Here is a 24,255-nt window from a genome sequence, read left to right on the forward strand (position 1 = left end):
AGAAATCTGCCTGCCTCTGCCTCCCAAGTGCTGGGATTAAAGGCGTGCGCCACCACCGCCCGGCCCTGGAGTTGATTTTTAAGTAATCCCTTGGGGATCAAGATTTTATTGAAGTAGCATTAGTATTTATTTCAGTGATTGACACATAGTAGGTACTCAGTAAATAAAATTGTTACATTGACAAATGTATTATTATATATTTTAATAATTGCATATGAGTTTTTGGACCTCCTTTGTTATTCAATAAATATTACATAAAATGATTGATTAATTTTAGGGTACAAGGGATCCAATTTGTGCCATTACTGCATCTGATAAGACGTTGATTGTGGTAAGTTGAAATAAACTCATTTTATGAATAGTAATTGTTTAAGTTACAGAGTCAGGGTAAATCAAGCCTTTTGGATTTAGACAATCATCTTGTGGATGTCCTGTGTTTATCTAAATCTGATAGAAGAAATGAGGAAGTTTTGAAGCTTGTGCACATATTATTAATCATTTGCAAAAATATTAACTACTTATAAAACCAGCAGGGTGAGGAGGAACACAGATGTGTAGTTGACCCCAGGTTGAAAGCCCTACGTAGTCGGTAGATGCAGAGGCTGTATGGAAAGCAGCGGACTTGGACTTAGAGTATTTTCCCCCCTGTATGTAGCCCAGGTACTTATACTGGCTGTGGCTGAACTACATTAATAAAACTTAGAATGAACTGGTGTATTTTCCAGTCAGTAAAGTTGAGGAGTCCCTGGCAATATTTTGCTAGAAGTTAAAAACAGAAGCAATGGTATGATGCTTTTTCTTGAGCTCTGACATTTGAAAACATGAACTTCAGAAGTAACTGATGCAGCAGTGCCTTTGAGTTGCACCAGCGGACGCTTCCCTGTTCCCTGCAGTCAGCTCAGGGTGAGGGGAAATGCTCTAGGAACTGTGTATCCTATGGCTTTCCCACTTTCTGATAGGCCATGCTTGAGCATCTTACTGAGGAACCCTTGCCCTCTGGATAAAAAGGGCAGGTAAAGATGAGCTATGTAGACCTTCCCCTCTTGACCATTGCCCCACATGGCTCAAGTGTAGAGGAGTTTGAGAACTAGTCATTGCCCTTGCTCCCGTGCTGCATTTGCCCCTGATCTGTACACTGTCATGCCTGTCCAGGAAATGTATATATATCCTGGGTCAGTTTTTAAATAATATTCAAGGTATTGCTGCTTCTAGGTGATCTTTCTTCTTGCCAGAAGCTGATGCTCTAGGTGAAAGCTGTGGGATGGCGGGCTAGGCTCCAGGAATGGCTGTTTCACACCGTGACCTTCCATTTCATATCTATGGAATGTAATTGAGTAGGTACTTCGGTAGCCTTTAGGCTACTCTGAATATCAACCTAAATTATAAGCAGCCTTAGAGGGTTCTTTCTTGTCAGATAAGAATCAGTGTATTACAAAGATCTAGATCTTTGTTCTGAGTTCCTTCTTGAATATTCTATGAGGAAAAATTAGACCACCTACAACTGCTGTTAAAAGACTCAAGTTAGGAGATAAACATGGACTTAGCAACAGCAGAATTGGGCACTTGCTAGGTCAGTGTCACTCTGATTTTAAAAACATGGACATATAGAGAGACCTATATTTACAGCTTGATGTTCTTATGGTAAATATGCTATAGTAACCAAATCCTTTCCATAGGGGCGTGAATCTGGCACCATCCAGAGGTACAGCTTTCCTAATGTTGCTTTGATTCAGAAGTATTCTCTGGATTGCAGAGCCTGCCAGTTATCTCTGAACTGCAACTCCAGGTAAGCCAGAGACTTCTCCAGGGCGTTAGGCTTATGTTGGGATGGTTGGATTTGTGCAGTAATGTGCTGTTGGGTGAACTTGTTGAGTACAGTTTACTGTTTTTGTTTAAATAGAAATCCTGGCACGCTTTTTATTTTTACTCTTGAAACTTAACGTTAACTATTTCATATTTTGATACTATCTGGCTTTGTATACATTTTTCTTATAAAATAGCAAAACAAGGAATAGTTTGTATCTTCTGTTAAATTTGTTTAAAAAGTTTTAAAGTGATTTCCACCATATTCCAGGGTTCTGATAAAGGTGTTTTGAAGAAGGGCTGTAGGCAGTTTGACTTCTTGGCCACTGAAAGTCTTTTACCATTCCCCCCCCTCCCCCCCCCAATCCCATGACTTCTAGTCGTCTTGCTATCATTGACATCGCAGGAGTCTTGACTTTCTTTGACTTGGACACTCGGGTGACAGACAGTACAGGGCAGCAAGTAGTCGGCGAGTTGCTAAAATTGGAGCGCAAAGATGTCTGGGATATGAAGTGGGCCAAGGACAATCCTGATTTGTTTGCAATGATGGAGAAGACGAGAATGTATGTCTTCAGAAACTTGGATCCTGAGGTACAGACAAGTAATAAGTGTTAAGTCTATAAATAATAGACCAAATTCAAAACCCGATATTCTTCCCTTTTTCTTTGAGAAACGTAGTGGGACTGCTGCATACACTTGTGGAAACAGGTTTAAAAATTTCTGTGGAGTTTAAAAAATATTTGGCTCAAAGTGGGAATGATACCTCTAAAATAGCTTTGCTTTCTCGAAAAGACACTTCCTATGCATTTACTTATTCTTTTCACAGATGGACTTCTAGCTGGGTAGGAAGGCATGTGCTCGTAATCCCAGTATAGGAGCGCTGCGGGAGGAGAGCCATGCTCTTTGAGGCCAGCCTGGGCTATCTAGGACCTTCCAGGCCAACTTGGACCATGGTTCAGACCTTATCTGAAACCAAAACTGAGCCCACCAAAGACACAACCATGGCACTCGATAAATAGTCCTGTTTTCTTTTTCTCTTATCAAAATTCAAAGTAAAGTAAAGGAAACCACTAGGACTTGCCTCTTCATTCTCCTTTGCTTATGTGTCTAGAGTACACTTACCTCGCTTTTCTTATGCTCCAGGCCGCTGACTAATCCACACCCTTTCTGTGCCCAGTGCCCCTCACACACATCAAGAGTGCCTTTTCCTTCTGCCCATTACTTTTATTATTAATTTTCAGGTCTTTTCTGTTTATAGCTCCATCAGTTGATGTTTTTGAAAGAGTTAATTTTTTATTAAAACATTTTAATAAAACACTTTTAATAAAGAATTTAAGCATGAGAGTTAAGAGAGCAAGAGATGTAGTAAAAAAAGAAAGCCATCCCAAGGAGCATGGCACAGGCTTCTCTGGAGGGAGCCACTCCTGTCAGCCTTTCTCTTCTGGATTCTCTTCTCCCTCAGTCCTCTCTGGACCAACACTTACTCATATGTTTAGGCAGTATAAAATAAATTGATCTGTATCTTAATAAAAAAGATAATCCTTCAAAACAATTTTTGGATTACTAATGATTTTCAGTGTGGAGTTTTCTGTTTACTTCACTAGTGTAAATCACGAGAGATGAGTTAATGTCTCAGTTATCCATTTTGATTTGTTTGTTCTTGGGAAAAAATTACATACTCAGGGCTTTGAGCTGTCAAAGGTTTTCTGCAGCCATTTGCTTAGTGGTGAGCTGTTGCTCCTCTGAAATACTGAGCTGTTTGTGTATTTTTCTCTTTTGAGCTTGATAGGGGCTCTCTGGGTAAATGAGATCATCCATTAGAGGCTCTGTTAAGGCATTAAGAAGCCTCATGGTCTTTGTCATTCTTAGACCCCTAGAAATGGTTCAAAGAAAAGACATCCTGGACTACTGCCTTTGCATGACTTCTTGCAAGGACCCAAGGGCATTCTGTCCCTTGCCACAAAACAAGTGTGGATATTTGACAAGTGTCCACAGGATCCTTGAAGATGGAAGAATGCTTTCTGAAGCTAGAGTCTTTTTTTCTATTCTTGGCTCTACTCCTTGTTAGTCAGGTGTCATATGCCCAGAGGGTGGCTTATTATGTTTGTACAGTGTGTGCAGAGTGTGGTCAATGTAGCACCAAGTGAACCTTTAAACCTTTGTCTGGAAGAGACTACTAAGTAGTTCTAACAGACTAGCCTTTATTTTTTTTAAATCATTATTTTCTTTGCTTGAATTTGTTTATTTGGCTTGGCATATAACCCAATTTCTATTAAATTTAGAGCTAGATCAATTTTGAAAACAACCCTAGCATACACTGTATTGGTCTGTTCTCTGTTTTCCCCAGGACGCAGGCCTCTGTGCTCCCTGCTTGCTCAGCTGCTCTGCTGGTCCTCCCTCCAGCTGCTCAGAGACCGTGAGAGGATGCCTGGACACAGAGCTACACGATAATATGTTCCTTCAGGACATGCTCTCCACATTAGCACTCAGGAGATAAGCTGTGGTGTGACATTTGGTAGCTGGATAGATTTTTTTCGGTGCAAGGATAGATAAGAGATCTCAGTTTCCCTGTTGTGAGGGAGAGAGAAGTTAGCTCTGCCATTCCATAGTTGCTTGTGTTATCAGTGATCCCTGGGGAGCTGGCAGATTCTTTTTCAAAACCTCTTAAGCCTCTTGTCTAATTTGTGAGGCGAAGGTAAAATTTGACAATATTATCTCTCAATCTAGTTAATTAGGTGCGTTCAAGCCTCAGTGTGTCACACATGCTGAGAATGATTAGTTGAGTCAGGACACTTCAGGAAGCCTGGTGTGCTCACATGCTGTGAGGCCTCTGACTACTGAGTGAGAGAGACCCCAGTGCTTCTTGATACAGCATAGTGAACCAAAGCTTGGATGTCTGTTTTTGATAAAAATATATACCTTGGAGAGTGCTTATGTGAATGTACCCTTCATTGTAGCTTATTAATATGACACACTGCATTTAGTTGAGGTATGGATGAATTGCTACTATATTTTGGAAAACTGTTGGTTGATGTAATTTGGCCTAGTTAGCTCTGTCAATATGACACAGCCTAGCATTACCCACGATGAGAATCTCAATGGAAGGATTGTCCAGAACAGATTGCCCTGTGACCATATCTGTGGGGTATCATCTTAATTGTTAATTGATATAGGCAGGCCAGCCCACTCTGACTGGCACTATTCCCTGGGTAGTTGATCCAGGGCCCTATTAAGAATGCTGGCTAAGGGCTGGAGAGATGGCTCAGTCGTTAAGAGCACTCTATCTGCTCTTCCAGAGGTCCTGAGTTCAATTCCAGCAACCACATGTGGTTCACAACTATCTATATAGTTGGATATATAGAGGATCTGATGCCCTCTTCTCAAGTGCAGGTATACATGAAGATAGAGTACTCATATACATAAAACAAACATTCTTTTAAAAAAGAACTCTGGCTAAGCAAGCCTGTAAACAGCTTACTCTATGATTTCTGCTTTAAGCTGCTGTTGAGTTGAGTTGTGTTGAGTTCAGTGGTGTTGAGTTCAGTGGTGTTGAGTTGAGTTGTGTTGAGTTCTGTGGTGTTGAGTTGAGTTGTGTTGAGTTGTGTGGAGTTCAGTGGTGTTGAGTTGAGTTGTGTTGAGTTCTGTGGTGTTGAATTCAGTGGTGTTGAGTTCAGTGGTGTTGAGTTCAGTTGTGTTGAGTTCAGTGGTGTTGAGTTCAGTGATGTTGAGTTCAGTGGTGTTGAGTTCAGTGGTGTTGAGTTTAGTTGCTGTTGAGTTCAGTGATGTTGAGTTTAGTTGCTGTTGAGTTCAGTGATGTTGAGTTTAGTTGCTGTTGAGTGCGCTGTGACCTGGGGTGCAAGCTTCTTTCCCTTGGTTGCTTTTCTTGCAGTGTTTATTACCTTAAACAGAAAGGAAACCAGAGTGTTTAGGAGGATGAATGACTCAAAACTTTTTGCACATTACTTATAGGCCAACATTTATAAACCACTTAGAAAACTCTTTGCTCTCCTCTTCCTTCTCCTTTCCTTTCTCCCCTTTTCTGTTTTCCCCATCATTTAAAGAACCTTTTATTAAAGCAGTAATTTTATAATCTAAATTATATGTTTTCTGCATAGTTATCTGTTACTTAGAACAGATACCCTAAGGTGTCCCATGGTGAAGAATTACAAAATTAAAGGAATGCTTTACATTTTTAAACTTTATTTTTCGGGGTGATGGTATATTTTTTTTTAATCCACAGATTATCTTTTGTGACTTTATCTTTTAACCATTTTTCTTTGTTGTTGTATTTAATTGAAATGAAATTTTTGTGATAAACATGTATGCACAAGTATATTTGATTTATATGGTCATTTCAAATTAATCAAAACACACAAAAGACTATGAGAAACATCTCAATACATATTCCTTTCAGATTAATTTTATTGTGATCCTTTGTGTGCATGTGTGTGGCCTTGTTTTTCTGGGACAGGGTCATGCTGTATAACAAAGGCCTGCCTCTTAATTTGTAGTCTTCCTGCTTCTACCTCTCATGAGCTGGGATTACAGTGTGAACTGCTAGGCCTGGCTCTGTTTATGTATGCTTGTTACTCATAAAAACACATTATCTATCTTATGCAATTCAATCACATTTTTCAAGATAATTAAAAATTTTTATAAGCTTTTCTCATATAATTTGATTTTTAACTAATAACTCATGATTTTTCAAAGAAAAAAACATATTTGAAACCCCATTAGATACGTTTACTGTGCATTAATCTTAGGCATATTGAACTCAACTTGTGAACTTTTACCTTTTATTTTCATCATTTTGGTGTCTTTCTTTTATCATAATTATATATTAGTATAGAATAATTATGCATACTTATATGTTATAAAAAACAAAAATGTGATGATTTCCATTACTAGACACTATTATCCTTGTTTTTTCTTTAGTTTCTTGGAGGTACTAGGCAGTTGGCATTATATTTATTTTGGCTTATATAATATATATATATTTGCTAACGATGTAGAACAGCTACTTTACCTTATAATGTGCCGATCCTACATGTTTTTTCTGCTGTTGTTTCATCTATAGGATAAGAGACATACATGTAACATCCATATAGTTACAGGTTGGCAAATCAAGTCTTATGTAGGCAGTATATCAGGTACATAGAGAGCAGACTTTCGGTTTGCTACGGGATTTGTGTGGTAGATGTAATTAATTGGATCCAAATACAGTGTATACCATATTTACTAAGAATTAAATTCATAGTATGGTCAGGTAAGAGAGCATCCTTCTCTTTTGGAGAGATGTATAGAAGAGTTGAAATCTGACACCAGCAGAAATGAGTGGTGTGTGTAGCAGCATGGTAACTGTTTAGGTGATGGGCAGATGGCATTACTGACATTCAGGGTTTCTTGTTTGATTGCAAGTTTTGATGTGGGTTGTTTAAAATAAGGATTCCTTGAGGGGGCATGTTTGTATGATGAGACATAATTCTCATTTTTTTCTCTTTAAAGGAACCCATCCAGACCTCTGGATATATCTGTAGCTTTGAGGATTTAGAAATTAAATCTGTTCTCTTGGATGAGATACTGAAGGTAACTATCAACAACACGGCCTCCGTTTCTGCTGCTGCCTTGAGTGACCCTCCTGTGTGCAACAGGTAGTGCCGTGGCCCAGCTGGGAGTAGGCCCAAGAGTCAGCTGGGCCTCAGGTCCAGCCTTACTCATTCTTTACTTACTCTTTGGTTCCCAGGGGTCAGGGCTGATGGTCTTTGAAAGTCTGGGTGCCCATGAAGAAGGAATCAATTGAGCTTCCTAATCAGTCTGCTGCATGTGGGGCAGAAGTGGGGGGAAGGGTGAAGCTCAAAAGCTGTCAGCAAATACTAGAATGAAGTTTTATGGTGTCGCACCTGAGGAGTGCCACGTTTGACTGGTGGGTTCTTCTGTATGGATAGCAAGTTAACCTTACTTCTGCAAGGTAAAGAGAGAGAGATCTTTCCTGTGTTTCAAGTACATGGTCTGTGATATAGTGAGCTTGTTTCTTGCCTTTTACTCACATACAGGGACATCATAAAGTAGTCCTTCTCCCCATTATCCTTGCATGTGTAAGAAAAGCATCTTTTTATCTGTTATATTTGCTCCGTTCAAGCTTTAGGTGTTGGGAACTCATTAGGAGGTGTGTTTTCTCCAATGCCCTTTTTAAACAGAGTCAGAATGGGTAGACTCCATTTGAAGTGGCTGATGTGCATGCTTTGACAGCTTCTGGAGTCCTCTTCATCTAGCACGGGCGTGCTCTCTTAGTAATTTTTAGCCAGTGTATTTATGTCTATTTGAAAAATGAATAATGACTTTATGTTTTTAAAAGTGTGTTTTCTATATAGAATTAAATCAAAGTAGAAAATCAATCTGAAAACAAAATTTTAAAAACTAGTAGAAATTCTACTGGGCAGCAATTTTAATCACTAACTTTGCCTGAACATCAGAGTCTGTCCTCCCAGCTGTCATTGAGAAGTGTGAAGACAGAGTCAGGGGCTGGGATGAATGGACAGAAATCAAGTATTCGGATCAGCACCATTGTCCCAAACACTCTTCTGTATTAGCTTTCGTTTTAATCAAACAATCTGAAAATAAAGGATTCAAACAAGGAATTCTAGACTCTTAGGTAGTAATCTTTAAAAAAAATCATGAACAGTATCACTTCCTGGGTTAGGAAGAATTGCTAGCATTTTTTATCCTCCATTTTCACCAACAATTCTCTTAAATTCCATTTATTCATGGTCTGTGCATGTTTGCCAGTTGACCTGTGTTGCAGTGCACACGTGGAGATCCAAGGGCAACTTGTGGGAGTCAGTTTTCTCCTTCTACTACATGTGCTGCAGGGATGGTCAGACAGCTCCTTCATCCACTGAACCACCTTGCTGGCCCCAGTTGTTACCATTTCAACTACATCTAACGTTTAATAGACTTTCCATTCTAAAAATGTCATTCCTAGATTTTCTTTACCTCCCTCTCTCTCTCTTCCTCTCTCTCTCTCATTTCCCCTCTCCCTCTCCTTCTCCCTCTCTCTCTCTTCTTGGTAGCTCTGTATAATTCTTTTGACGTGAAGATTTAGGACATTTTATTTTGTTTTATAACTCTAATTTCAAACTGTTTAATATTATGCATAAATGAATTCCAAAGTTATTAATATTTTTGCTATTCTTTTTCTGGACAGGAGTTCATAATTTAGATGAATCTTTTAGTTGTAGGAGCTTTATCCCTCATAGGAGAGGTAATGGATGTAGCAGTGGCTGCACCATTGAGAAATCTGAGTCTCCTTTACTTGCAAGATTATTTATGTATGAAATTGTAAAGACTAAAACATTTGAAAGGGCCATTGTTGATTGCTTATTGCATTAAGTTCTAGAATGTTGTGCCATTGGTTTTGTAACTGTTTCTTGTATTGACTTGGGTAAAGTATTTTAGAAATTATAATTTACGTTGGTTAGATGTGCTCTGAGACTGTCACACACTGGGCAGTTTTGTATGGACCGAGTATTAAGGAAAAGGGTACCCAGTATTGGTGCTGAGAAGGGCTAAATGTGCAGTGGAGAGTTGAACTCGCCTTACCTACTTGGCTGACTACATGCAAAGCTTACTAAATGAAAGAGGATGGAAGGTTCTACTCCTCTTTGGGGCATCATGGACCCAGGAAGCATTTAGCTGCAATGCTGCATGTATGGTCAAAGAAGAACTTGAGAAGTTTGTTGGATGACTAAAGAAGAAATACAAATGAAAACTGAAATTAGCATTCACCAAAGTGCCTTTATCCGAGGTGTTGGATTGGCCTGTGGCCTTCCTTGTACCCATGCCTATAAATACTGTGCGCACCTCCTTTGTAGATGGGGAAGGCTCTGTCACATGGGGAACAATGACATTACAAGGGTGTGTTTGAACCCAAACCTCACACTCCTTCCTTGCTAATTCCTGCTTGGTCCTCGAGAGTCTCCTAAGGATTTCAGACTGTGTAGGTGCTGAGTAAGGAGTAAGAAGGGGCTGGTTGCTTGCCATTGTTTGCTCTCTAGGACCCACCCATTACTGCTCTTCACGTGGGATCTAACTTCTAAGTGGTTCTTTCCTTCATTGCGTGGGCACTGGTGAATTGATTGTACCTGCTTGTTTCTTTTCTTTGGCCCGTGGCTCTCTCCAGAGAGACAGACCTTGAGTTGTGTTGTTTTGGTGAGCATTCTGAGTTAGGGTAGGAAGTGGTGATGGCGCCTTCCTTTCTCCCATCTCTTGCTCAGTAGCCATGAAGCCACAGTACCATCTCCTGTGGGTAAGAGTGGATGGAAGGACGTGGGAGTGGAAGTGGCCGAATGTGGGTTTTCTGCTCTAGGGAAGGCAGGGTAGGATTGTGGAGAAAAGAATTACACCTTGGGGGGAAATGGAGTTGAGAGAAACTAAGGGATCCTTCCTGCTGTTGTGGGCACCTCTGTGTAGGAAGCCTGATTGCCCATGGCACACTCCATTTCTGTGTTGTCCAAATAACTCTTCAGACCCGAACGTGGGAATTTCTTTTTCTTTGTTCTACTCACAGTGTGGTGCTAGTTTAGTTTAGTTGGCTGCAGGGAAGACATAGACTGTAGGCGTTCTTCTGAATCCCCTGTCTCACCTTCACTTTCAGAACCCAGAGCACCCTAGCAAGGATTACATAATGAACTTTGAGATCCGGTCCCTGCGAGATAGCCGAGCATTGATCGAGAAAGTTGGAATTGAAGATGCGTCTCAGTTCATAGAGGACAACCCACATCCCCGACTTTGGTATTTTAAAGAACCCCAACATCCCCCAAAGTCAGGTGTATGCTTTTGAAGTCCCAACTCTGTCACCCTCTGTTCTCACGCTAGCATCCTGGTATCTCTTTTTGCTTTTCTTCTTCAACTGTAGAAACCTGCTTTTCATATGCCAATCCTCAGTATAAGTATGTTACATGAAAAAATATTTGCACGTGCTAGTCATTTTTACTGGAATTCACCAGAAGTTTTTTTTTTTTTTAACCATGTTTTACTAATTGAATTCTATACAAGCCTTGTTTATTAGTCATGTGTAATAGGTTTTCTGGGTCTTTTTAAACCAAGGCGCCTGTTGGCTGAAGCTGCCCTCCAGAAGCTGGACTTGTACACCGCCCAGCAAGCGTTTGTGCGCTGCAAGGATTACCAAGGCATCAAGTTTGTGAAGCGCCTGGGTAATCTGCAGAGCGAGTCAATGAAGCAGGCTGAAGTTATTGCCTACTTTGGCAGGTTTGAAGAGGCCGAAAGGATGTATCTAGACATGGACAGAAGGTAGATTATGAAGGCAGCCGCCCCCAAGTACTGTCGGTTCATGTTGATAAATGGAAACGATGAAGCAGACTAAATTTATTGTACCATTTCTTTTAGAAAAAGTAATTCTCATTTTGGAATACAACCTGGGCATTTCCCATGCCTCATTAATTTATATTTTATAAATTGGAAGAAGTTTTCTTTTCTGCTTTTATTATTTTTAATGGTTTGTGTGTGTGTGTGATTGCATATGTGTGCATTTGTGGAGCCTAGAGGTCAGTGTTGGGTGTTTTTCACTACTGTTCTTCATCTTAGTGAGACACGACCTCTCATTGCACCTGGGGCTTGAAGTTTTGTCTAAACTAGCTGGCCAGCAAATGCCCAGGGACTGGCTGGCTCAGTGCCGGGTCACAGGTGCAGCAGCCACGTCAGGCTTTCAGGCCGGTGCTAAGGACCTACCCCACCCCTCGCTCTATTTCAGTGTGTTAATCATGACAACAAAGATTTTGTTCATTTGGTAAAGAAAAAAGTTGCTAGGTCTGTGGAGACTGGAGACTTTTATTAATTATTATGTAGTCATAATTTAGGTTTTAATTACTGAGGTCATTATTTAATTTTCTTCTCTTGGGAATCATAAAATAAAAATCAAAAGAGAAATAAAATCAAAATCAAAAGAGAACTAATTTTCAGCAGGTAATTAGTTTGCTCGACAAGGGATGTCCTTTTGCCCTTCTGTCTGTGAAAATTCAAGGCAGCATCCTGGAAGCACACAGATGGGGCTCTTAGCAGACATCAAGTCTGCTAGAACCTCAGCCTTGGACTCCCAGCCTCCAGAACTGCGAGCAGCCACCTCTGTCCTTCATACATTACCCAGGCTGAGGCACTGTTGTCACAGCAATAAAACAAAGCAACAGCAACAACAACAAAAACCCACCAGAGTAAAAAGCTGTTTCTGAGCTGGGAGGTGTTGGCGAATGCCTTTAATTCCAGCACTTGGAAGGCAGAGGCAGGCAAATGTGAGTTTGAGGCCAGCCTGATCTACAGAGACCTGCTCATGAAGCTGTTATGATTAACAGAGGCTTACTCACTTCCCCAAGTGCATCAAATTTTGCTGCTTCCACAGTTGGGATTAGGTTTCAACATGAGGTTTTGAGAGGACACACCTTCAAACTATAACTTCTGCTCTGTCCCAGCTGCCTCTCATTGTATTTTGGCCAGGCTGTTTCCAGAGCGCTTGGACATAAACAAAGCACCTAGAACTGTGTTTAGCACAGAGCAGGCAACTGACAAGTATAGAGTGGGTTAATGATGAATTGGTGAATGAATACTTTTTATTTATTTATTTTTTTTGTAGAGACCTCGCTATTGGTCTCAGACTGAAATTAGGGGACTGGTTCAGAGTACTGCAACTCCTGAAAACTGGATCTGGTGACGCAGACGACAGTCTCCTTGAACAAGCCCACAATGCCATTGGAGACTACTTTGCTGATCGACAGAAGTGGTGTGTGAGCTACCTGGATGCCTGGTGCATTCTTGCATACTTTGAATTATTGCTACCCAGAGTGCTTCTCCAGGAAATAGTGCTGTCAGAGTGAAGGCCCTTCTCCTCAATCCTAAAATTCAAATGTCTCTGTAATGCATTTGCTCTCTGGATGCAGGACATTTTTGACCTGAGAGATGAGCACAGTATAACTCTGCCATCTATTCACATGAATCTTGCACCTAGCTTCAGAAAGCATTCCACTGTTTTTGAGTTCACAACCTAGGATGTTATATGTTACCATGAGCTTTCCCACCTGCACCCAGTTCCTGAATAACAGCTTGGAAGCTTATTATTTATTAACAAGGCTTATGGCCTTAAATTAGGGCTTGTTCCCTGACTAGCCCATAACTTATATAACCTGTTTATTCTATTCTGTGTCTGCCACATGGCTGGTTACCTCTCCTCAGTTTCATAGTCTGTCTACTTGGAGTCTGCTTTGAATCTTCTCATGCCTATCTCCCAGAGTTCCCCTCTCTTTGCCAGAACTCCCAGCTTCTATTTCCTGCCTTTGTTAATGGGTCATCAGTGTTTTATTGAAAGGTGATGCTTCCACACAGTATACAAGAGATTCTCTCTACAGTTATATATGATTTATTTTTGATCATAGTAAATTATTTTATATTTACTTGTTTTGTTACAGATTGTTTTCAGAAAGCATTGTTTTATTCTTAAGTTTTCGTTGGGATCAATATGCTTATTTATGTCAGTGATACAAGTACTTATATGATACTGTATATGTGAGCGCATTCAAAGAATATCAGGTAGAATATACTTCATTTTCTTTAGATCTTAAAAAATCGTGTATTTTAAAGGTATTGTGTTTCGTGTAGTTTTACCCTCTAGCCGCCTTTACTCTGGAAGGTGACCTACCAGCCCCCACCCCACTTCCCTTGAATCCTCGGACAAAAGACACACACACACACACACACACACACACACACACACAGTTTGCTCCTTTTCTACTTGCCTTTTTGGCACAATTGCTGGGCGCTGCTATCTCCCACCTAGAAAAGCATGCCTTTATCCATTTCTTATCTCCATCTCTCCCATCTGCCCTAAACTTCAGTTGCTAAACTCCTCTGACCACCTGCCTGTAGGAGCAGCCTGTGTAGCCACATGAGATTTTACATGGTTTCTTGGTTCTCTTCCCTTCCTGCCTCCCAGGGCCTGGAAGTCCCGCATGTACCTTCCACACAGCAATTCGCCCATGGCTTCTTTACTGATAGATCAAGAACCAATTGGGGGACAGGAGCTTAGCATCAGAACCACCCCCTTCAGTATTGTATAACTTGAAATGATAAAGTAACACAAATATATCCTAATGAAAGGATAATTTTATGGAAGTTCTTGTTTATTTGGAGACTCACATACTGATTATGAAGTTTTCTTTTCACCTATAGGCTGAATGCTGTACAATATTATGTAAAAGGCAGGAACCAGGAGCGCTTAGCCGAATGCTATTACATGCTAGAAGATTATGAGGGGTTAGAGAATCTTGCCAATTCACTTCCAGAAAACCATAAGTTGCTTCCAGTAAGTATTCCAAATTTTAGTTTTTGGTCCTGGGTTATTTATAAAATACTTATTTTTAGTCAGGAAATATCCTTTGTAGCAACAAAAACTGAAAGTTAATCTATAAGTAACAACAATGCCAGAGTATTAAGAGAGCTTTTTTATAGGTCACAAAATTTTGAGCAGTTCTACTTTTTGTGTTTTTTAAGTTTTATTTTTTAATTAGAATGTATTACTTTATAAGAAAAGCATAGGCATTACTTTTAAAAATGTAGTTGGGCACAACATATGTATTTATATATCCAAATTTATTTATTTATTTATTTATTTATTTGCTTGCTTATTCATTTATTACATGTGTGTTTTGCGTGCATGTAATGTCTGTGTGCCACATGCATGCAGTGGTCACAGAGGCCAGAAGAGGGCAGATCCCCTGGGACTGGAGGTAAAGGTGGTTGTGAGCCTCTGTGGATATTGGGAATCAGAGTAGCCAGCTCTTAACCACTGAGCCATTTCACTAGCATACTCACCCTCTAGTATTTTTGAGGATGGGTGGGTAGGGAGAGAAAACTCTAATTAGTAACATTGAAAGAGACAAAGAGATGGCAGTAAGGTTCATGGTGGCGGCGGCGGGTGCCCCAGCCCAGCTACCTTCTGAGGAAGCTGTTTTGGGTTTAGCTTCTAAAACTTATGAAGACAGCATTTCTGTTTTCCTTCCTGACTTTTGCCATGTTAGGATTCAAAACTGCCACTTGACCATTAAACTGTCCCCCACCCCAGCATGTGTCTGTCTGTCTGTCTGTCTGTCTGTCTGTCTCTGCTTGTTGTTTGATTGTGGTTAAAAATGTGGACCATGAAGCATTTCTTAGATTTGTTTTGTCTCATGTATCTCAGGCTGCCTTGAACTCACTATGCAGCCACGGTGACCTTGAACTTTGATGCTCCTGCCTCTAGTGCGGGGAATGTACCACATTGCCAGTTTATATAGTGCTGGGAACCAAACCCAGGGCTTTGTGCTTGCCAGGCAATAGTCTACCAACTGAGCCTCATTCATTCCAAGCTCTGGGGTATTTCTTAATAAGATTGGGAGCTTGAACATAACAACAGTTCCTTGGTTCATATCATCACCATTACCATCACCATCACCACCACCACCACCACCACTACCATCATCATCATTTTTAACACTACCCACCAGGATGCATGCTTTCTTTTTTCCCTTTTTCTTTCTTTTCTGAGACAGTCTCACTGTGTAGCTCAGGCTGGTTTTGAACTTACAGCAATGCTCCTCACCTTAGGTTGCTAATCTGAAGGAGGGAAGCAGGGCAGTGCCTTCAGAGCCTGAGCCACTGAAGTGCTAGATCTATGAAGTGGACACTGTGACACTGTGACACCCGACCTGTAGCCTCCCGATGGAAAGAAAAATCTAACTACCCATGTGGTGTTCACTTGTCCCCACCAACTTAATGTTCACATGCCCCTGTAGAGTTTTGGTAATTCAAATCTAAGTGATTGCCTGGTCTGTGAAGTCTGATAACAGTGTTTGGTGCTTACAGGAAATAGCCCAGATGTTTGTGAGAGTTGGAATGTGTGAGCAAGCCGTGAGCGCATTCTTGAAGTGTAATCAACCAAAGGCAGCGGTGGACACCTGCGTGCACCTGAACCAAGTGAGACGCGAACAGGCAAACAGCCGCTGTTCAGCACTGTGTCCTAGCAGGGATTCCTAGGAGAAAGCGGCCTCCAGTGTGAGGCTGGGAGGGAGGGAACTAGCTCATGGCTACTCTACGTGGAGGACGGAAAGGGTGGCCTTTGCACTTAACCTCTTGGGCTACCACAAGCGGTGGCCCGCTCACGTCTAAGCCAACCAGGGAACACGGAACAGGCCTGTGCGTTCAAGTTTTTATCTGGAAGTAATTTCATAGTTTTCTGCATTTTGTTAGGGTTGGGTTTTTCTTTCTCAAAAGGACCAGGTTAATGGTCATTCATTGCCTGAGGAAAGAATTGAGTTACTTGATCAATATTTATTTTGGCAAATCTATTTCCTTTCTCTTTTATAGAAAACATGTATTTGATATTTTAAAAAATCCTGAAATTTAACTAAAATCAAAGTGCAGGATTGTTACAGAAATGGTTGGCTATCTTCTAAGTATGTTCTTTGAAATGCTTTAAAAGATTTGTTTGCCTTATAAAGATAATTTATTAATGTTATATATGAAAAGATATTTTCTTAAATGAGGCTGTATTTTGTTTTATGATAAAAACTAAAGACCAGATTCTTCTTCTAGCTTACAATATGTGCCGCAAGAGAACTGTAAGATGAATGTGATTATAAATTTCGAGACTTTCATTTTCAAATGTACTTATCCAAGACATGTCTCTCAGATGATGCAGCCATTTTGAAATGCTGGCCTGTAAAACGTCTGACTGCTCTTATCTTACATGTTTACAATGTCCACTGTTCTGCTCTATATGAAGGAGTGTTACCATTTATTACACACTTAGGCCGTATTGTGGGGATCACAGAATGTAAGTTACTTAAATATTCAGGTGACTGATTAGTATACTCTTTCTCCTAGTGGAACAAAGCCGTCGAACTGGCTAAAAGTCATAGTATGAAGGAGATTGGATCTCTGTTAGCTAGGTACGCGTCCCACTTACTGGAGAAGAACAAGACTCTTGATGCCATTGAACTCTACAGGAAAGCCAGCTACTTTTTCGATGCAGCTAAACTGATGTATAAGGTAATGCAGAGCCCTGCTGAAGATTTGCTTTGCTCTAGTTGCAGCGTTTTTAACTTTAAGCTTTATTATTTAAAAACTTGCAAATATAAATAAACATCATATACCAAAATTAAGTGGCCCCAAAGTCTATACATCTCAATGAACTTGTATTGAGTTAAAATAGCTATTCAAGTATATTTTTATGCATGTCATTACTTCCAAACCAGAGAAATCAATGACAGAATTAGACCTAGAACAATTAGTTTTATATCTTCTTCTATAGCTTTTAAAAAGTATTCTGTTTTCTTTGTAAACAAGTGTCTGTCACAGCAAAGCCCTTCTCACTGCAGCTTTGTGTATGCTGCCCTCTACTAACAACATAATCATGGACGCCAGAACTTTGCCAGCTCCCAGACAGCTTTGTGTTTGCTATAGAAGCTAACTAAGAATTTAAGAATTTCCTGGGGTTGCTAAGAACAAATTCTTTTTAGCTAGATTAAATCCTTGTAAAATGCACAAATTTTAAAACATTAAGTCCTTGTAAAATGTACAAAATTTTAAAACAATATTCCTTTAATATTCATAATGCAGTATTAATACACATGATTTTATACTGTTGTTCTCTTTTCTTGCTTGACTTAATAATTTTCTCAAAATCACTTAAATTTAAGCTTCTAAAGGACACACTACTTTCTCCACTCTGATTTAGTTATTTTTTCAATAGATGTTACTTTTAAGACTGTTAGTTTCTGTTCAAGTGACTAAATTCTGAAGAAAAGACCATGGCTTTTAAAATCTGAAACATAATTACATTTGTATTCCATTCTGCCCCTCTCCCTCCTCTTTTAAAGAACCCAGTTTCAGTTAATCTTGAGAAATGATTTTATTAGTACAAATATACACCAAGAAGTATCTTGCCAATGGTCTGAAATGTTTAGATTGCAGATGAGGAGGCGAAGAAAAGGACAAAGCCTTTGCGTGTGAAAAAGCTCTACGTGCTGTCAGCTTTGCTCATAGAACAGTATCACGAGCAGATGAAAAACGCCCAGCGCAGTAAAGTCAAAGGCAAGAACTCGGAGGTGACTAGGACGCGCACGCGGCTCACGTAGCAACACCAGGTCACCAGAACTGCTCTTCCTGGAGCAGCTCTTTCATTTGTAGGCTGGTGATTATGTCTTTTGAGGGGCTTAACAAAACAGTAATGCCTCATTCAGAATAAGTATGCAGATTTAAAACTTTCTGTTTGGAAATATGGAGACCAGTTTCTTGGATGCCTTAATTATTTTTTGTTAAAGTGCTTACTTGCCTAGTAAGTTCTCCATTCTTAATCAGAGAATTTAAAAAAACTTTCTTAGAATATAAATCTATTTTACTGTAAACTTCACATTGACTTAAAGTTTAATTGGTTCTATTTTCAACTTTAATCTTAGCAATTTAGAAAACTGAGCTATGATGGAAAACTTAACTCTGAGCTGACAGAGATGGTAAACTGTGTGAAGCTGTGTGGCTGCCTCACAGTTTCAGACCGAACCTTCCTAGTGTTAGCACTGGTAAGCTACGTGGGATGAGGCTGTGTGTGTCTGTGGGCTGACAGAGTGCCCTGGCTTTTCTCCCAGGCCACTTCTGCTTTGGCTGGCTTGCTAGAAGAGGAAGTTCTCTCTACAACTAGTCGGTTTACGGATAATGCCTGGAGAGGAGCGGAGGCCTACCACTTTTTTATACTCGCTCAGCGGCAGCTCTATGAGGGATACGTTGACACTGCGTTGAAGACAGGTAGGTGTGCCATGGAATGTTTGCAGGACAGCTGACGGTGGTCATGTGAAGAGGAAGAGCTAGCTTCTTTATTTGTCTTTATATTAATTTTAATATTTCCCCTATGCTTTTATCTATATGTGTCAAGATTATGAATATGGTTTATTTTGTGCATTCTTCTTTTTTGAAGTTTTCCCCCACTTTTTAAAAAGCACAATACACAGTAGTTCACAGAAATATCAGATGCTTTAGATAATAAACAAGTTCCTATTTGTTTTTTGTATTCATATGCTTTCTGTTCAAAGCCAAGCACTTACCGCCCAGCCCACAGTCTTTTAGAGGGATAGACCACTGTGCCTGTGTCCACAGGAACTCTTGACACTAATCGAAGCATACTAGAAACTTAAACAGACCTGCTTGTGTGTGCCTTAATAGAACTTAAAGATATTTCCATGTCATATACATTTCTATAGTATTTATCATAATATCATATTTATCTGTAGCATTTTTCATAAAGTGACTTTTTTTTAGTAATTTCAACCAAAATAGAAAAGTACAAAAGGACAAAATAATGGCATAAAATACTTTCGTAACTCAGAGATAACCATCATGCACATTTAAGTAAACTTTCTTTTCTCTTTTTAATTAGAAAAAAATCACATTAATCATTTAGTTTTGTTTTATTCCCTCTCCTCCCCTCTGTGTGTGTGTGTGTGTGTGTGTGTGTGTGTGTGTGTGTGTGTGTGTGTGTGCGCGCGCGCGCGCGCACCCACCCCTATGGCTCACGTGTTGGGGTCAGAGGACAACATTGAGAGTTTGTTCTCTCCTTTCCCCATGGAGACACAGGATCTAGCTCAGGTCAGCAGACCTAATGGCAGGGGCCATTTGGGTGAAATTTTTCCTCTCATAACTTAGGTTTTCCTCTTCAGGGCTGTGTTAGGATTGTCTCTCTGTCATTTCTGTGTTAGGATTGTCTTTCTGTCATTGTTATGGCAGTTTTTTACAGCTACCTCACAGTCTATAGTGTTTTATGTACTGTCACTCACAGATTAATTACACATAGTATAAGTGGCGATTTCTTCTTGATTAACAATATCTGAGGGATTACATGTTTTTTTCCTATTTAACTCCAGTGAGTATAGTTTGACACTTATGCTGTGAACCAAAGCATATGACGTGTGCAGTGCACACCCGGCCACCATTTGCCTACGACTCAACCTTTTCAAGGCCCAGTTTTATGTAAGAGGAGACAAGCTTACCTGCCTCCTAGAGATGCTCTCTCTAGGAGTCTTTCTGAAAGGAGGTTTGCTTGTGGAGCCTGGGTTCTGAGGCCTTTGCAAGCAGCAGCTGTGGAGGGAGCTGATGGTGCTATCCAGGCTTGTCAGCCTTTTTCTGTGTCCTTTATACAAAGTAGAGCAATGCCTTGTCTAAAAATCCTTGGGGCTGGAGAGATGGCTTGGCAGTTAAGAGCACTTGCTGCTCTCTCATAAAGACCTGTGTTCTGACCCCACTTGTAACTCCAGCTGGAGGATAGCCAACAGTTTCTGGCCTTGGCAGGCATGCACCTCTTGACCCCTACACACACACTAAAAGTATTTTTCTATCACAGGTTGGAAATTCTAGTTTCCTGTGTGTGTGTGTGTATGTGTGTGTGTGATGAAACAGTGTTTCATTATGTATTCTAGGCTGGCCTTAAACTTGCAGTCCTTCTGCCTGCTAAGTGCTGTAAATTAGAGGCATGACCACCACTGTGCTTCAGGCAGATGTATTCTTAATTCCTCCCTAGACTATTATTTTCCATTCCTGTATTTCTGTGCCAGTACTGTCCCTTTCTTGCCTATAATCTTTTATTATTAATGTGTCTGTGATTGTATACCACTTGAGTGCAGGTGTCAACAGAGGCCAGAGTGTGTCAGATCCTCTGGAGCTGCAGGTTCAGGTGGTTATGAACATTTAAAATGGGTGCTTGGAACCAAACTCAGGGCCTCTGGGAAAAGCTTCAAGTGTTTTTAAACCACTGAGTTCCATCTCCAGCACTTTATTTAATATTTAAGTTTTCCTGTGTTCTTTTTCTAAAATGATTTTTAGGTATCCTATCCTTTTGTATTTGTTTAGTCAGATGAACTCATAATCTTTTTGAGGATGATGGAATTTCAATGAGGTCTTATTGGACTTTTGATTAGAACTACATTAATTTACCAAGATGGGCTCACTAATATGTCAATAATGAATTTTCTCATCCAGAAATATCAACTTTTAAACCATTGCTGTATCTGTTTTGTTTTCCATAAAGAGTTTTAGTTTACTTCCAGTATGCCCCAGATGTTTCTTTTGGAGTTTATTCTTATTTTTATTGTCATTAGTAATAGGACTGTAAAAAGATTTTCCAACTGGCTGTCAGTTATATAAAGAAAATAATTTTGATTTCTTATAACAATTCATTTAATTTAAATTAATGTGACATACTGCAGCTTAAATATTTTACACAGTCATGTGCCACTTTGAGACTTAGGCTAAAAGAAAACACACTTCTGAGATTGTTCCCCTCTTGGGCGGAGAAGTCCATACACTCCCTCTTTCTGTGTTTCAGTGTAAAATGATAAGAAATAATATGTACTTTGCAGCTTCTGCCTGTGAAACTGCTGTGCTCCAAAGGGAGAACTAGAGGGTCTTGTTTATTATAGCTTAATGAATGTCTGTTTTCAAATAAAATTGTTCCATTCAAATTCTTGTCAACACTTGACCTCAGAGCCAACTGGTGGAACTCTAAAGAGAAGATGCAACAGATGTGTTGTTCCATTGGTTTTGTTATATAGTATACTTTCAGAAGGGATTTTTTTTTTTTTAAATTTCAGAGTCTAGAGAGGAAAAGCATACAAATTGATGACTAATCTGATGCTAATTCTGCAGTGCGTTAAAGAAAAGATGCTATCTCTAGTGCAGAAGGATTACAGATAAGATGTAGCAGCTGTCAAAATAAATGGTCTGGGCTGGCAACGGGAAGCTCAGTTGTACTCAGTTGTCCTGTCACCTCAGTGGGACAAAGAACACAAAGAACCTCATGCTACACGGTTTGTTCTTTGTGAGTAGAAAACATTATTTTGAGAATTAGAGCTAATATAGTATTAATTCACCTTGCCTGGAATGCCACAGAAATTATTGGATCAAATGGAACAAAAGCACACATTTCAGTATATAAACCATTCTGTTTGGAAGTGAGCATGGCTGTGATTTCACTCTCCGAAATGAGGTTATGAACTCTGTCTCCTCCGCTGGTGCTCCCGACCCCCAGCATTGTCTTACATTTAGGTTAAGATAGAACAGTGTCTCTGGGTCCTGTCTCACATGCTCGCGCGTCCTTGACTTTGCAGACGCTAACTGCCTCATCTTTTCTAGCTCTTCACCTGAGAGACTATGAAGACATCATTCCCTCCGTTGAGATCTACTCTCTGTTAGCACTCTGTGCTTGTGCAAGCAGAGCTTTTGGTACCTGTTCAAAAGCTTTCATTAAATTGGAGTCTTTAGAGATGCTCAGTGCAGAACAGAAGCAGCAATATGAAGACCTGGCTCTGGAAATTTTCACCAAACACACGCCAAAAGACAACAGGAAGTCTGAGTTGAACAGCCTTCTTGAAGGGTAGGTGAATCATAACAAGATGCCATTTACCTGATTAGAATCTTGGATAGAATAAAGCACTAAATTTTCAAGGAGTTTATGTTAATATTAAAATTGATTAATATTATTATCCTACACAGGTATAGTAAAGCTATGTTTTTCATCTAAGGAAAAGTTTTTATTAAAAAAATTAGAAGCATTTTACTTGAAATTTGTCTTGGAAATTTTCATCCTTCAGTTTTAAATTATAGTAGACAGTCTAATCACATATTTTAAAATCTAATTGTTTTCTCTCTTATTTTTACAGTGGGGAAGGCAAACTGCCCACATGTATTGCCACCGGAAGCCCAATCATTGAGTATCAATTCTGGGTGTGCAAAGTCTGCAAGCACTATGTTCTTGCTCAGGAAATCAGTAACTATAACTTTTGCCCTTTATGCCATAGCTCGGTAGAATAAAGGAAATAAGTATCTGAATTGTAAAATACATGAAGCATCTGAATATGTAATAATGCTTGATTTCCTAAGGTTTCATATGAAAATCAACCTTATCATCTGCCAGTTGTACTTTTGTATAAAATATATCTTAAAAAAGGAAATAAAAATAAAAAGAGGGCTAGAATGTGTTCAGTGGTAGAGTGCATTCCAAGAATGCACAAGGACCTGGGTCCACTGTTAGTACTAGAAAAAAAAAAAAAGATAATTCATACATCACAGTGCAACTAGGAGATAATTTGATTATTTTCACATAAGACTTTCAAGATGTGAACTTATTTTTTTTGTAGTTCTTGTCTGTCCATTTACCATTTATAAATTATAGTAACTTACCACAAAGTTACCAGAAATAGTTCTCTCTCATCAAGGTTGCCAGTTTGTTAGAGAACCCTCGGGAGGTAGATGGGGATGGAGGAGGTGAGAGGGGCAGACTTGAAGTAGAGAACTGATATAACCTGTATTTCAGGGAGGTTAAACAACTGGTGTAGGAAATGAACTCTATTTCAATTTAAGGATTAAATTTCTATATTTTATTTTCATAAATGAGGAAATAGCATTTAAAGACTTTTTATTATTTGAAGTTTTAAAGACTATTTTATTCTCATTCCAGAGGAAGCATTTGGTCCCTTTTGCTTGTAATAAACATAAATTAACTGATTTTGAGTAATGCTGTTGTTACTTATCGCCAAACTTATCCCGAACTATGCCATAGTTCAGAGTACTCTGGTGGCCTAAATGTGGCCCCAGCAGGTCCCAGCATGCACTGAATGTGGTCCCAGCATGCATTAAATGTGGCCCCATCCAGCAGGTCTCAGCATGCATTAAATGTGGCCCCACCCAACAGGTCCCAGCATGTTGTGCTGGTAAGCAGTGCACCTGCACAAGCATTGCCGATCTCTCTCACCCACCATCCACAGCTAAAATGTACTTTAAGATCACTTTTCTGTATTTTCAGAGCTCAGATCATAGGTTTTTCTGAGACATTATTTGAAATAAACACGAAAACAAATTCTGAAGGGAAAAAATGATGTTTATCCCATGTTTCCTTCCACTATAATTTATGGAAATATGGCATTTGCATTGTCTTTTTTTAGACATTTTATTGGGAGACAGACAAACCCAGACACATCCACAGACACACACACAGACATACACAAAATATATATCACATGGGAGAAAAGGCTAACAGTCTTTAGGCAAATATCCAGTGACTGAAGTGGCAGAGAGTTGAGAATTGTTACCAGTTCTCTACAATTGTTACCTATCAATTCACTACATAAAGTTCACACTCAGAAAGGAGGAAAAAATTGTTTCAAAGTAACAGAGTATTAACTCTGTTGCCATAGCTTTAGACTCTTATTTTGGGTATCTAAAATGAAAACAGCAATATTATGTTGCCCTCTACTGCCTGTTTCTATAATTATTTTCTCATTAAAAAATGTATTTATTTATTTATTTATTTACTTATTTATTTTGTATACAGCATTCTGCCTGGATATATCCCTGCAGGCCAGAAGAGAGCACCAA

The 24,255-nt window shown here is 39.6% G+C and overlaps 1 protein-coding gene across 3 annotated transcripts in view; it reads left to right on the top strand.

Moving 5' to 3' along the window:
• Wdr35 (WD repeat domain 35) overlaps positions 1-23,385 on the top strand; it is a 57,805-nt gene extending 34,420 nt beyond the window's left edge. For all 3 annotated transcript variants that reach the window (XM_031355872.1, XM_031355873.1, XM_031355871.1), the window contains 14 exons: positions 278-331; positions 1,677-1,786; positions 2,184-2,394; positions 7,309-7,389; positions 10,457-10,593; positions 10,909-11,112; positions 12,446-12,592; positions 14,035-14,167; positions 15,703-15,813; positions 16,723-16,887; positions 17,805-17,945; positions 18,483-18,639; positions 22,015-22,255; positions 22,542-23,385. In XM_031355872.1, coding sequence (XP_031211732.1) covers positions 278-331; positions 1,677-1,786; positions 2,184-2,394; positions 7,309-7,389; positions 10,457-10,593; positions 10,909-11,112; positions 12,446-12,592; positions 14,035-14,167; positions 15,703-15,813; positions 16,723-16,887; positions 17,805-17,945; positions 18,483-18,639; positions 22,015-22,255; positions 22,542-22,692 — 2,043 coding nt within the window. In that variant the 3' untranslated portion in view covers positions 22,693-23,385. The remainder of the gene's footprint in view (positions 1-277; positions 332-1,676; positions 1,787-2,183; positions 2,395-7,308; positions 7,390-10,456; positions 10,594-10,908; positions 11,113-12,445; positions 12,593-14,034; positions 14,168-15,702; positions 15,814-16,722; positions 16,888-17,804; positions 17,946-18,482; positions 18,640-22,014; positions 22,256-22,541) is intronic.
• Positions 23,386-24,255: the final 870 nt, after the last annotated feature.

The sequence above is a fragment of the Mastomys coucha genome, unplaced genomic scaffold, assembly GCF_008632895.1.
Source record: "Mastomys coucha isolate ucsf_1 unplaced genomic scaffold, UCSF_Mcou_1 pScaffold6, whole genome shotgun sequence".
In the NCBI taxonomy this organism is placed as follows: domain Eukaryota; kingdom Metazoa; phylum Chordata; class Mammalia; order Rodentia; family Muridae; genus Mastomys; species Mastomys coucha.